Here is a 15,265-nt window from a genome sequence, read left to right on the forward strand (position 1 = left end):
CAGTTCTGATAGATGCTTTGACAGCACCTTGGAACTTCAGGATGGCTTATGTGTTTCCACCCTTCCCGCTGCTTCCTCGATTGATTGCCAAAATCAAACAGGAGAGAGCATCAGTAATTCTAATAGCACCTGCATGGCCACGCAGGACTTGGTATGCAGATCTAGTGGACATGTCATCCTGTCCGCCTTGGTCTCTACCTCTAAGACAGGACCTTCTGATACAGGGTCCATTCAAACATCAAAATCTAACTTCTCTGAAGCTGACTGCTTGGAAATTGAACGCTTGATTTTATCAAAACGTGGTTTTTCTGAGTCGGTTATTGATACCCTAATTCAGGCTAGGAAGCCTGTTACCAGAAGGATTTACCATAAAATATGGCGGAAATACCTATACTGGTGCGAATCCAAAGGTTACTCCTGGAGTAAGGTTAGGATCGCTAGGATACTGTCTTTTCTACAAGAAGGTTTAGAAAGGGTTTATCAGCTAGTTCATTAAAGGGACAGATTTCAGCTCTGTCCATCTTGTTACACAGACGTCTGTCAGAAAATCCAGACGTCCAGTCCTTTTGTCAGGCTTTAGCTAGGATCAAGCCTGTGTTTAAAGCTGTTGCTCCACCATGGAGTTTAAACTTAGTTCTTAACGTTTTACAGGGTGTTCCGTTTGAACCCCTTCATTCCATTGATATAAAAATGTTATCTTGGAAAGTTCTGTTTTTAATGGCTATTTCCTCGGCTCGAAGAGTCTCTGAGTTATCAGCCTTACATTGTGATTCCCCTTATCTGATTTTTCACTCAGACAAGGTAGTTCTGCGTACTAAACCTGGGTTCTTACCTAAGGTAGTCACTAACAGGAACATCAATCAAGAGATTGTTGTCCCATCCTTGTGTCCAAATCCTTCTTCAAAGAAGGAACGTCTTTTACACAATCTGGATGTAGTTCGTGCCCTCAAGTTCTACTTGCAGGCAACTAAAGATTTTCGCCAAACTTCTTCCTTGTTTGTCGTTTACTCTGGACAGAGGAGAGGTCAAAAAGCTTCTGCTACCTCTCTCTCTTTTTGGCTTCGTAGCATAATACGTTTAGCCTATGAGACTGCTGGACAGCAGCCTCCTGAAAGAATTACAGCTCACTCCACTAGAGCTGTGGCTTCCACTTGGGCCTTTAAGAATGAGGCCTCTGTTGAACAGATTTGCAAGGCTGCAACTTGGTCTTCACTTCATACTTTTTCCAAATTTTACAAATTTGACACTTTTGCTTCTTCGGAGGCTATTTTTGGGAGAAAGGTTCTTCAGGCAGTGGTTCCTTCTGTATAATGAGCCTGCCTTTCCCTCCCGTCATCCGTGTACTTTTGCTTTGGTATTGGTATCCCAGAAGTAATGATGACCCGTGGACTGATCACACATAACAGAAGAAAACATAATTTATGCTTACCTGATAAATTCCTTTCTTCTGTTGTGTGATCAGTCCACGGCCCGCCCTGTTTTTAAGGCAGGTAAATATCTTTTAAATTATACTCCAGTCACCACTTCACCCTTGGTTACTCCTTTCTCGTTGATTCTTGGTCGAATGACTGGGACTGACGTAGAGGGGAGGAGCTATATGCAGCTCTGCTGGGTGAATCCTCTTGCATTTCCTGTTGGGGAGGAGTTATATCCCAGAAGTAATGATGACCCGTGGACTGATCACACAACAGAAGAAAGGAATTTATCAGGTAAGCATAAATTATGTTATATATATATATATATATATATATATATATACACACACACACACAAACAACAAATGTGCAAAAGAGATTTTCAGGGACAAAAAAAATCCAGGGACATACAACAAAATCCAGGGACTGTCCCTGGAAATCAGGGACTGTTGGCAACTATGGAGCTATAGTAAGTTACAAAGGTTCTGTTAACTTTTCTCTATGGCAAAAACAAATTAAAGTCCTGTGTAATACTAAAAATGAATGTGCAAGCTGTCCAAGTCATTACACATACTTCCAACAGAAATCAATACAAAATGCAGCAGCACAACCCAGGAAAGATTTTTGATGTAGGAGCACAAAAACCAACAATGTTTTGGGTTTAGCTGCCCTTATTCATGCTAAGAACACATATTTCAGTGGTTCCATATCCAGAAAATATTTTGGAGAATCAATTTTTTAGAACGTTCTTTCTCCTCCTTAACACATTTTATTCTGATAGTCTTATAGACTATTCCATGCCACTCCTTTTACAGATCAATTCAGATCCCAGGCTACAAATAGCTTGTGTTCTCTTCCAGGATTTGTATGTAAGTTTTGGGTTAATGTTTTCACCATCAGATGTTTTTTTCCTTGGAATGTCCTATATTACCCTTATCAATTTTGCTTGCTATTTCCCTAGTGCAGGGATTACAATCAGTTTTTTTCCCTGTAGTAATCCTTTTGGACTCCATTGTGAAACTGTGTCTGTCATGGTGGATTATTCTTTACTCCAGTCTTCTGGGACGTTCTCTATTTGCTTCCTCATGAAGTGAGGTTACTGATACATATTATTTTTTTTATCTTCGTGCAATAATCTTGTTTCTCAAAATAAGAAATCTTATTTTATATAGATATATTAATCTTTAAATGAATTTCTAGTTCCTTAGCAATGAAGAAAGTCACTTAGATTTGACTTAAGCTGATTCACATCCCAGAAGTTAACATTTGGGAGTATTATTGCATTAGTCTACAATCTCTGCATTTGGGGAAGTGTTTCTTCTTCAAGAGGTTTTCTGCCAGATTGTAAATGTATGACTTATTTCACATAAGTATATTTGTTTAAACCTCTCATTTCCAGATGCTTCCCAATGCCAGAGATACTTATTTGATTTCTGAAAACTTCAGTAGATATTTGGTATTTTAACTAGCTTACCTTTTATTCCTTCATCTTTTTATCGTTATCATCATTATAATCAAGCTCTATTGCTTCTCAGTTATTTGGTTGCTCCAGTTTGACCATGCAGAACTTTGATGTGCAGACAGTTTTTTCACTGTGCAAGGACAGCCTGTAGCAAATACATTTTATATACAGTATATATATGTATATATATATATATATATATATGTATATATATATATATATATATATATATATATATATATATGTGTGTTTTTATTGAGTTTTTCATTGTACAAACATGCTTATATAGTACATCAACAAGATCATAAAGTTTACATGAGTATCTTCACATTGTATTTTTATTGTGCTGGTAACTTCAGTTGTTGTTAGTTTTCAGTCTAGTCTATTGCCCTGTCATAACAAAACTTTTAGTCTTCTGTCAATAAAACATTTACGAACTTGTGTTGGTGTAGATTGCATACCTATAGAGGTAGTTGGCATATTTCTCTGACATTCAGGTCTTTGTTCTACATCTAGTCAAACAAACACTTTCTCTTGTACCTTTATTGGCTTTAAGAGTTTTGCATACTTTTTTTTTTTTTTTTAAACTAATTAAAGGGACATGAAACCTAAAAGTTTTCTTTCATGATTCAGATAGCGAAAACAATTTTAAACAACTTTCCAATTTACTTCTATTATTTAATTTGCTTCCTTCTCTTGTTATCCTTTGCTGAAAGGTTTATTTATCTAGGTAAGCTCAGGAGCAGCAAATAACCTAGGTTCTAATGGCTGATTGGTTGCTACATATATATACTGATTGTCATTGGCTCACCCATGTGTTCAGTTAGAAACCATTACTGCATTGCTGCTCCTTCAACAAATGATACCAAGATAATGAAGCAAATTAGATAATAGAAGTAAATTAGAAAGTTGTTTAAAATTGTATTCTGTATCTGAATCATGACATTTTTGGGGGTTTCATGTCCCTTTAATGTTTGTTTTTCTTTGCCAGCACAGTGTCTGGATAGTTTGCTCATTCTTGTGAGACACCTTATCTTATTTTCTATTAGGATAAGGTATTTTCTGTGAATTCATCATTCTGGGCATCATAGTTCTTTTCTTTGTCCTATGTCAATTTTTAAAGAAAATTTAAAGTTTATTCACATCATACTTAGAAATTACTCAATAATTTAGTTTATTTTCTCTTGTTTATTTATATGGCTCGGTAGAATACATTGGTTTCTTTAATTTCCTGGTTAAAATGTCATTAAGTATGGCTTACTTGGAAGCAGGAAGTTTCTTTCAGAAATCTTGCAGTCCATTTTCCTGGATCAATTCCCACTTTGGGCTAGATTATGAGTGGCGCACGATCTGTTGCTTGCGAGCGATAATATTGCGGTACTGGGGTATATTGCTTCTATTTGTGCATGTCACAAGTAGTGTGGGTATTATGACTTGAAAGTAAACATGTTCACTTGAGCGCAATTTAAAATGAGTCGGCTTAGTGCGACTTCGGGACTCTGTTCAAAAGCGTTTCATGGGCGCACTGTTTAGTCACAGCTTGCCTGATCGCACCATTGAAGTGAATGTAGCTTGCTCCTGCTACGAGATCATAGCGGGAGCAACCTACATTCACTTCAATGGCGCAATCAGGCGCTCTGTGACTATACAGCGCGCCCGCAAAGCACTTTTGAACAACAAGACCTGCTCAGTAGAACCTTGAGCGAGGTCCAACTTTGGGATAAAAAAATCAGGAAATGCTATAGATTTATAAAGGTGCCGCTTAGATAATGTTATATAACATTATTTTGTATGTTAACTGTCCCTTTAAACGCGATCAGGTTTGCTCGCGAGTATGGGTGATAGGTTTTTATTCTGTTTTCGCACTCCATTGAAGTCTATGGGGAAATACAATAACGTGTTAGAAATATTCGAAGTTCCATTTTTTTGTGTGCGTTGGGTTACTTTTTTCACTCTCTACTCGTCCATTCCTACTTCTCTACTTTCTCCTTTTCTCTGCTATATGATAGTCTAGGATACCAGAGAGGTAAGAGGCATTAAAAGCTTGTGGAATGTTGGGTATCTTTGCCTCCTCCTAGTGGCCTGGAGTTGAATCCCCACAGGTTATGGCTCGCAAACTCTCACCACCATGAAAGAAATGAATTTATCTAGTAAGCATAAATATTGTTTTTGTAACAACCAAGAATCAGCATAGCCATTCATCTGCTGTAATGCTCACTTTGAGCTTGAGACTTATGCTCATGCTACCTTCAGTCTGTCTGCACAGTGTCAGGTGATTTGTGAGAGAAAGTGACATGATCGCTTGGACCTTCAGTCTAAACCAGTATCTTTATCTCTAGGTCGCTTGTCTCACTTCTTGTTTTATATCTTCAGTATAAATGCTTTGTCTTATCTATTTTGACAATGAAATGTTCCTACAGTGAATCTATTCACGTTGTTTCCCATTTAATTTAGTTGACAATGCTTACTTCGATCATTTTACAGATGGGAATCCATTGTCATTTTTCAAATAAATTGCATTAAAAAAAATCAACAAAACAAATGTAGGAAAGTTATTATACTGAATGAGCGTAGCGTAGGGATGGGCGAATGTGTTTATATTCGAATGTTAGAACGAATGTTATTGTAGAAATTCAAATTACATAATCAAATGTTGATAAGAACGAATATTCTTAAAAATTCTATTATCGAATGTTATTTACAGTTTTCGAATGTCACATTCGAATTCGAATATTACATTTATAAAACACAGCTGTAAACTAAAAATACTATTTCAAATTTGAATGTGACATTCGAATTTGAATATTACATTTATAAAATACAGTTGTAGACTAGAAATACTATTGCGAATTCGAATGTCATTCTAATTCAAATATTACCTTTATAAAACAGTTGTAGACTAGAAATACTATTTCGATTTTGAATGTTACATTTGAATTCAAATATTACATTTCAAAATTGAATGTGATATAAAATACATAGCTAAACATTCTATTATTCGATGAATGTTATTGAAAAATTCGAAAAAACAAAAATTAAAAAACAGAATGTTAGAATGTTATATAAACATTTGAAATCTGATTTGAACGAATGTATCAAAATTTGTTTTAAATTTCGAAATTTTAGAAACATTCGCTCCTCCCAAGCGTAGAGTTGAAGTTTAATCAGAGGAAAATAACATATAATCGGTTAAAATTACTAAATAATTTTTTTAAAAGCATTTTACAATTTTCATGCAATGCATTTTTCGTTTTTTTAATGTAAATGTATTTTACATGGGACAGTCATCTTAAAGGACTATATAAGCTTAACATTTCAACAATTTATAAAATGTTTCATTATTGCAAGTGAAATATTATTGCAATATAAATTCTTTATTTATTTTGCTGCCTTTTGCTGTAAAATACAATTTAGAAATTGTGCCTATTTCACTTTCTCCCAGGGAGATTTGGGTTCATACTTTTAGTCAATTTATGTAAGCTTTTGTTTACTCCCCCCCCCCCTAATATTCTCAGCAGTCACATGTTTGTAAAATGTGGATTATCAGTTTTGCATCAACAATCATGATAGAAGAAGCAATGTTTGCAATAGTAACTAAGTTAAATTAGTGCTAAACCACCTTAAGGGAAGAGATAAGGACAGGCTTCCCCAGTCTCTCTCAAATGCACATGTGCAAACAGAGCTTGTGCCATATCTTAATATTAGTTTGTGATTGGTTAGCAAGGATTCTTTTTTTTTTCTGGGGGACAGGGAAATCAGTAAAATGAATAAACATAAAATAATATACTAATTTGACAAAATAAAGCTGCAGTTTTCATTGCAAAATTATTCTTAGATATGAAGGTTCACAATCATGTAGTTTTACAGTCTGTATTTAGTGGTCCTTTAAAATAGGAGATCTGCTATCTAGTGACATTCCCTTGTCTGTAGTCAAGCTTTTTGGGCTGGGATTTTCCTCATTTACCTTTTTTTTTATTTTGCACCTGCTACTGTTATGTAAACTATATTATTATACAGATGTGTGAGCAGAATACACACCCACTGCCTAATAACTGTAAAGGAGATGCTTAGGTACTATGATCTATTTTACTTTTACAATAGATCCCTTGTTAGACATTGAGCACATTCATCAGCAGAAGGTAATTACAGTGTTACAGATGACTGTAAGAAGCGTGGGCATTTGGTTTTTTTTGTTTTTTACAGCTTGAGAAGAATGCAAAATCAGACTTACTGCTCAAGGATTTGTATGTAGAAAATGCCCAGCTGATGAAGGCTCTGCAGGTCACCGAGCAGCGGCAAAAGAGCGCAGAGAAGAAGAACTACCTCCTGGAGGAGAAGATCACTGCACTAAATAAAGTTATTAGGAATATTGCACCAGCATCTCTGGTAGTATAAAAGCTTCAAGCTGGTGTTTGCACTAAGCCCGCACTAAATGCTTTGCAGAAAATGGTTCCTAATATCTAATGTTACTAGCAATATGAAAGACTTCTTTTAAATGTAGATGACTATGTTCACAGCAGGGTTGTGTAATACACTAGTATGAAATAATCTTAAATGGACATTAAACACTGATCTTTTTTGTGTAAAATTGTGTGTGTACCACACTCCCTAGAAAGCCAAATTCTGTAACCTGGTTTAGGAAATATGCAGCATTTTGAAACTTTCTCTTGACACTTTAGGGAGTGTAGGACAAAAGCATATTTTTTTACACAAAAACACTAGGTGTTTTATTTTCTCGTTAAGTATTATTTAGTATTTGGCACTCTTATCCTATGGTTCTAATAAACAGTTCTTCTTACAAAAAAAATCAAGCACCAAATATCCTAAAGACTTTGGATCCTAAGGGAGCCTTCTTGGAAAGTTCTTCCAGTTTAAACCTTTGGCCCTAGCAAAACAATAGAATAGAGACTTGTAATAGGACCCGCTGCTGTGCAGCTGCATATTACACTTTTACTATATACCTGACTTTCCCATAATGAAAGGGCTAGAAGAGAATAAGCCATTAAAATATTTAAGTTTGTGATTTGACAGAGGCAGGAAGATTTTGGGAGTCCAAGCTTTATGTTTGGCTTTTAAACATTTGCATTGATATTTATTATGTGTAGTGACACCTTGACTATTAAGAAAAAAACTACCTTACACACACACACATATATATATAGTTAAATGTTAATCTAATTATACAATGTTTCTGTTTATATTTGGAATTTAAACTAGTTAATCTTTGGCCCTCTGCTTGTTGAATTGCAAATATGTCTACCTGATGTAGCAACATACCCTGCATTCCCAAATATATATGATATTGGCTAATATTTAAGACTTTATGGTACTAGTAGATGCAACAATATTCCATGTAACATTTTTGTGGTGGAATATAATTGCCTCCACAAAAATGTGAAATGTTGCAACAATATCACCACAAGGTATGCTTGTGGCAATATTTTTTTTATAAATTGTAGCAATGATTTGTTATTAGGAACACACAGGGTGGTAGAAAGTCTTGGATATCAGGGTTGCAACATCTTCATGGTCTTAACACTAACATAGCTCCAACTCTAACCAGCAATATTGACATTGATTGTTATTGGCCCTTTGTTGTACCAGCAATATTGTTACCATGACAACATCGCTGTTGTGATATATGTATTTCATCTGCTATCATGACAAAAATGCCAGTGCATACCCAGTCACTACAAACTTGTGAAAAGCAAACTGTGGGTACTGTACTATTTTTGACTTGATAATACCATATGTAGACACATACTGTGTGTGTGGTTTATTCCTAGGCTGGCTAAGGGTGAGCATATGTCCATGTTTTAACATTCAAATTGTTTAACAAATGTTGTTCTTTTTGCTGTTTCATTGTGCGTAAAGAATGTGCTGAAACATTGAGGTATCATTGAAATGGGCTAGCACTAGTCTTACACTTATTTGCACATTCAAAGTAATATCTATATTGCAAATGTAATGTTTCTTAAATCCTGTCATCAAATACCGCTAGTGGCAGTATTCTAGGTTATCCTTGCTGGGATAATCAGCAGTACACTGCTGAATGCCTGGGGTAGATTCAAATTCAATACAATCATACCCATTTCTGTGTTACTCAATGGAGAACATTCACTAAAACTTACAAATCTTATCATTGTTTAGTAAATGGGCATTATCATGCTATGGTAATTGGTGAGACTGATGAGATTGGATAAGCCTTTACTAAACCTATCTCACAGTCATTCTGTTCTGTTTAAGGACTGGGTTAGGAGCAACAATAATATACACTTTCATGTTTTTCTTGTGTATGTTTAACTAATAGGTTCACCTAGTAGCAAGGACTGCTGTCATCTAACAGTATCTTATGTTTTTAAAACCCTGAAAGAGATTTTTTTTTTAAATTCTATTTATTTATTTATTTTTACTAGGAAAATGCAAAAGTTCAAACTGTGTCATTCTAGATTAGAAATTGTCTTTATATTTTTAATGGAACATCAACAAAAATGTTTTAAGAGACGCAGTAATGCTTGGTGACAAACAAGTTTTAGCTGGTGTCAGGATAGATAATATGATGCCTCTCTATAAATAATTCCTTGTGTGTCACTTGTCTTAAAGGTAGTATGAATGAAGTATGAGTTGATTGCTAACAGTAGAGTGTGTGAGAGCAGAAATGTCAAGATATGTCATCATTGCTTCCATGCACTAGAAATTGTAGTTCTGTTTCCTAGCTAATCCAGTGATTATTTGCCATTATGTTTCTATAAGGAGTATAAACAGCAATAAATAAATGCAAATATGATTCTTGCCTTACAATGAAAACAAGTGTTTACCAAATAGCATGTTGGATGCAGTGCTGAAGGGTGAGATTTAGTATAAAGTGAAATCATTTGAGATAAAATAATTTGACTTTTGGACAACAAACAAACAAAAAACACTAATTTGAAATCCTGGTTTAAGTTAAAAAATATTGTAATAATACCTATTTTTTATTGTTATAAAAGCTGAAAATAAGAATGAGTGAAAATGGTTTTATGTAATAGAGACTTGTTCTAAATCTTTTTGTAGGCATAAATATGCTGTCATGTCGATCATTTGTATTGAATAGAATTCTGTCTACATTGTATAGTTCAATTTAATGTACAGTTTTGTATACATATAGTGTGTATATATTTATACAGCCAACACACCAAAAATCAACATTTATTGACCTGAATGTACAGAATAACTGTGTAATGAATTGTTGAATTGAATTGAAAAGCTGTTTTCTTTCATGTAATTAACAAGAGTCCATGAGCTAGTGACGTATGGGATATACATTCCTACCAGGAGGGGCAAAGTTTCCCAAACCTTAAAATGCCTATAAATACACCCCTCACCACACCCACAAATCAGTTTTACAAACTTTGCCTCCAAGGGAGGTGGTGAAGTAAGTTTGTGCTAGATTCTACGTTGATATGCGCTCCGCAGCAAGTTGGAGCCCGGTTTTCCTCTCAGCGTGCAGTGAATGTCAGAGGGATGTGAAGAGAGTATTGCCTATTGAATGCAGTGATCTCCTTCTACGGGGTCTATTTCATAAGGTTCTCTGTTATCGGTCGTAGAGATTCATCTCTTACCTCCCTTTTCAGATCGACGATATACTCTTATATTTACCATTACCTCTACTGATTCTCGTTTCAGTACTGGTTTGGCTTTCTACAAACATGTAGATGAGTGTCCTGGGGTAAGTAAGTCTTATTTTCTGTGACACTCTAAGCTATGGTTGGGCACTTTATTTATAAAGTTCTAAATATATGTATTCAAACATTTATTTGCCTTGACTCAGAATGTTCAACTTTCCTTATTTTCAGACAGTCAGTTTCATATTTGGGATTATGCATTGAATTATCATATTTTTCTTACCTCAAAAATTTGACTTTTTTCCCTGTGGGTTGTTAGGCTCGCGGGGGCTGAAAATGCTTCATTTTATTGCGTCATTCTTGGCGCGGACTTTTTTGGCGCAAAAATTATTTTCCGTTTCCGGCGTCATACGTGTCGCCGGAAGTTGCGTCATTTTTTGACGTTATTTTGCGCCAAAAATGTCGGCGTTCCGGATGTGGCGTCATTTTTGGCGCCAAAAGCATTTAGGCGCCAAATAATGTGGGCGTCTTATTTGGCGCTAAAAAATATGGGCGTCGCTTTTGTCTCCACATTATTTCAGTCTCATTTTTCATTTGCTTCTGGTTGCTAGAAGCTTGATATTTGGCATTTTTTCCCATTCCTGAAACTGTCTTATAAGGAATTTGATCTATTTTGCTTTATATGTTGTTTTTTCTCTTACATATTGCAAGATGTCTCACGTTGCATCTGAGCCAGAAGATACTACAGGAAAACCACTGCCTGCTGGATCTACCAAAGCTAAGTGTATCTGCTGTAAACTTTTGGTAGCTATTCCTCCAGCTGTTGTTTGTAATAATTGTCATGACAAACTTGTTAAAGCAGATAATATTTCCTTTAGTGATGTACCATTGCCTGTTGCAGTTCCCTCAACATCTAAGGTGCAGAATGTTCCTGATAACATAAGAGATTTTGTTTCTGAATCCATAAAGAAGGCTTTGTCTGTTATTTCTCCTTCTAGTAAACGTAAAAAGTCTTTTAAATCTTCTCTCTCTACAGATGAATTTTTAAATGAACACCATCATTCTGATTCTTTGGACTCTTCTGGTTCAGAGGATTCTATCTCAGAGATTGATGCTGATAAATCTTCATATTTATTTAAGATGGAATTTATTCGCTCTTTACTTAAAGAAGTACTAATTGCTTTAGAAATAGAGGATTCTAGTCCTCTTGATACTAATACTATACGTTTGGATAAGGTTTTTAAAGCTCCTGCGGTTATTCCAGAAGTCTTTCCTGTTCCTAATGCTATTTCTGCAGTAATTTCCAAGGAATGGGATAAATTGGGTAATTCATTTACTCCTTCTAAACGTTTTAAGCAATTATATCCTGTTCCGCCTGACAGGTTAGAATTTTGGGACAAAATCCCTAAAGTTGATGGGGCTATTTCTACCCTTGCTAAACGTACTACCATTCCTACGTCAGATGGTACCTCGTTTAAGGATCCTTTAGATAGAAAAATTGAATCTTTTCTAAGAAAAGCTTATCTATGTTCAGGTAATCTTCTTAGACCTGCTATATCATTGGCTGATGTTGCTGCAGCTTCAACTTTTTGGTTGGAAACTCTAGCGCAACAAGTATCAAATCGTGATTCTCATGATATTATTATTCTTCTCCAGCATGCTAATAATTTTATCTGTGATGCCATTTTTGATATTATTAGAGTTGATGTTAGGTTTATGTCTCTGGCTATCTTAGCCAGAAGAGCTTTATGGCTTAAGACCTGGAATGCTGATATGGCTTCTAAATCAACTCTACTTTCCATTTCTTTCCAGGGAAACAAATTATTTGGTTCTCAGTTGGATTCTATTATTTCAACTGTTACTGGTGGGAAAGGAACTTTTTTACCACAGGATAAAAAATCTAAAGGTAAAAACAGGGCTAACAATCGTTTTCGTTCCTTTCGTTTCAACAAAGAACAAAAGCCTGATCCTTCGTCCTCAGGAGCAGTTTCAGTTTGGAAACCATCTCCAGTCTGGAATAAATCCAAGCCTGCTAGAAAGGCAGAGCCTGCTTCTAAGTTCACATGAAGGTACGGCCCTCATTCCAGTTCAGCTGGTAGGGGGCAGGTTACGTTTTTTCAAAGAAATTTGGATCAATTCTGTTCACAATCTTTGGATTCAGAACATTGTTTCAGAAGGGTACAGAATTGGTTTCAAGATGAGACCTCCTACAAAGAGATTTTTTCTTTCCCGTGTCCCAGTAAATCCAGTGAAAGCTCAAGCATTTCTGAATTGTGTTTCAGATCTAGAGTTGGCTGGAGTAATTATGCCAGTTCCAGTTCCGGAACAGGGGATGGGGTTTTATTCAAATCTCTTCATTGTACCAAAGAAGGAGAATTCCTTCAGACCAGTTCTGGATCTAAAATTATTGAATCGTTATGTAAGGATACCAACGTTCAAGATGGTAACTGTAAGGACTATATTGCCTTTTGTTCAGCAAGGGAATTATATGTCCACAATAGATTTACAGGATGCATATCTGCATATTCCGATTCATCCAGATCATTATCAGTTCCTGAGATTCTCTTTTCTAGACAAGCATTACCAATTTGTGGCTCTACCGTTTGGCCTTGCTACAGCTCCAAGAATTTTCACAAAGATTCTCGGTGCCCTTCTGTCTGTAATCAGAGAACAGGGTATTGTGGTATTTCCTTATTTGGACGATATCTTGGTACTTGCTCAGTCTTTACATTTAGCAGAGTCTCATATGAATCGACTTGTGTTGTTTCTTCAAGATCATGGTTGGAGGATCAATTTACCAAAAAGTTCTTTGATTCCTCAAACAAGGGTAACCTTTCTGGGTTTCCAGATAGATTCAGTGTCCATGACTCTGTCTTTAACAGACAAGAGACGTCTAAAATTGATTACAGCTTGTCGAAACCTTCAGTCTCAATCATTCCCTTCGGTAGCCTTATGCATGGAAATTCTAGGTCTTATGACTGCTGCATCGGACGCGATCCCCTTTGCTCGTTTTCACATGCGACCTCTTCAGCTCTGTATGCTGAACCAATGGTGCAGGGATTACACGAAGATATATCAGTTAATATCTTTAAAACCGATTGTTCGACACTCTCTAACGTGGTGGACAGATCACCTTCGTTTAATTCAGGGGGCTTCTTTTGTTCTTCCAACTTGGACTGTAATTTCAACAGATGCAAGTCTCACAGGTTGGGGAGCTGTGTGGGGATCTCTGACAGCACAAGGAGTTTGGGAATCTCAGGAGGTGAGATTACCGATCAATATCTTGGAACTCCGTGCAATTTTCAGAGCTCTTCAGTTTTGGCCTCTTCTGAAGAGAGAATCGTTCATTTGTTTTCAGACAGACAATGTCACAACTGTGGCATACATCAATCATCAAGGAGGGACTCACAGTCCTCTGGCTATGAAAGAAGTATCTCGAATTTTGGTTTGGGCGGAATCCAGCTCCTGTCTAATCTCTGCGGTTCATATCCCAGGTGTAGACAATTGGGAAGCGGATTATCTCAGTCGCCAAACGTTGCATCCGGGCGAATGGTCTCTTCACCCAGAGGTATTTCTTCAGATTGTTCAAATGTGGGGGCTCCCAGAGATAGATCTGATGGCCTCTCAGCTAAACAAGAAACTTCCCAGGTATCTGTCCAGATCCCGGGATCCTCAGGCGGAGGCAGTGGATGCATTATCACTTCCTTGGAAGTATCATCCTGCCTATATCTTTCCGCCTCTAGTTCTTCTTCCAAGAGTAATCTCCAAGATTCTGAAGGAATGCTCGTTTGTCCTGCTAATAGCTCCGGCATGGCCTCACAGGTTTTGGTATGCGGATCTTGTCCGGATGGCATCTTGCCAACCATGGACTCTTCCGTTAAGAACAGACCTTCTGTCGCAAGGTCCTTTTTTCCATCAGGATCTGAAATCCTTAAATTTAAAGGTATGGAGATTGAACGCTTGATTCTTGGTCAAAGAGGTTTCTCTGACTCCGTGATTAATACTATGTTACAGGCTCGTAAATCTGTATCTCGAGAGATATATTATAGAGTCTGGAAGACTTATATTTCTTGGTGTCTTTCTCATCATTTTTCTTGGCATTCTTTTAGAATACCGAGAATTTTACAGTTTCTTCAGGATGGTTTAGATAAGGGTTTGTCCGCAAGTTCTTTGAAAGGACAAATCTCCGCTCTTTCTGTTCTTTTTCACAGAAAGATTGCTATTCTTCCTGATATTCATTGTTTTGTACAAGCTTTGGTTCGTATAAAACCTGTCATTAAGTCAATTTCTCCTCCTTGGAGTTTGAATTTGGTTCTGGGAGCTCTTCAAGCTCCTCCGTTTGAACCTATGCATTCATTGGACATTAAATTACTTTCTTGGAAAGTTTTGTTCCTTTTGGCCATCTCTTCTGCTAGAAGAGTTTCTGAATTATCTGCTCTTTCTTGTGAGTCTCCTTTTCTGATCTTTCATCAGGATAAGGCGGTGTTGCGAACTTCTTTTGAATTTTTACCTAAAGTTGTGAATTCCAACAACATTAGTAGAGAAATTGTGGTTCCTTCTTTATGTCCTAATCCTAAGAATTCTAAGGAGAAATCGTTGCATTCTTTGGATGTTGTTAGAGCTTTGAAATATTATGTTGAAGCTACGAAATCTTTCCGTAAGACTTCTAGTCTATTTGTTATCTTTTCCGGTTCTAGGAAAGGCCAGAAAGCTTCTGCCATTTCTTTGGCATCTTGGTTGAAATCTTTAATTCATCTTGCCTATGTTGAGTCGGGTAAAATTCC

The 15,265-nt window shown here is 36.4% G+C and overlaps 1 protein-coding gene across 2 annotated transcripts in view; it reads left to right on the forward strand.

Annotated features, from left to right (window-relative positions):
• NINL (ninein like) overlaps nucleotides 1-9,253 on the forward strand; it is a 373,652-nt gene extending 364,399 nt beyond the window's left edge. For both annotated transcript variants that reach the window (XM_053711960.1, XM_053711961.1), the window contains one exon: nucleotides 7,081-9,253. In XM_053711960.1, coding sequence (XP_053567935.1) covers nucleotides 7,081-7,272 — 192 coding nt within the window. In that variant the 3' untranslated portion in view covers nucleotides 7,273-9,253. The remainder of the gene's footprint in view (nucleotides 1-7,080) is intronic.
• The last annotated feature ends 6,012 nt before the right edge of the window (nucleotides 9,254-15,265 follow it).

Source organism: Bombina bombina, chromosome 4, assembly GCF_027579735.1.
Source record: "Bombina bombina isolate aBomBom1 chromosome 4, aBomBom1.pri, whole genome shotgun sequence".
Taxonomy (NCBI): Eukaryota; Metazoa; Chordata; class Amphibia; order Anura; family Bombinatoridae; genus Bombina; species Bombina bombina.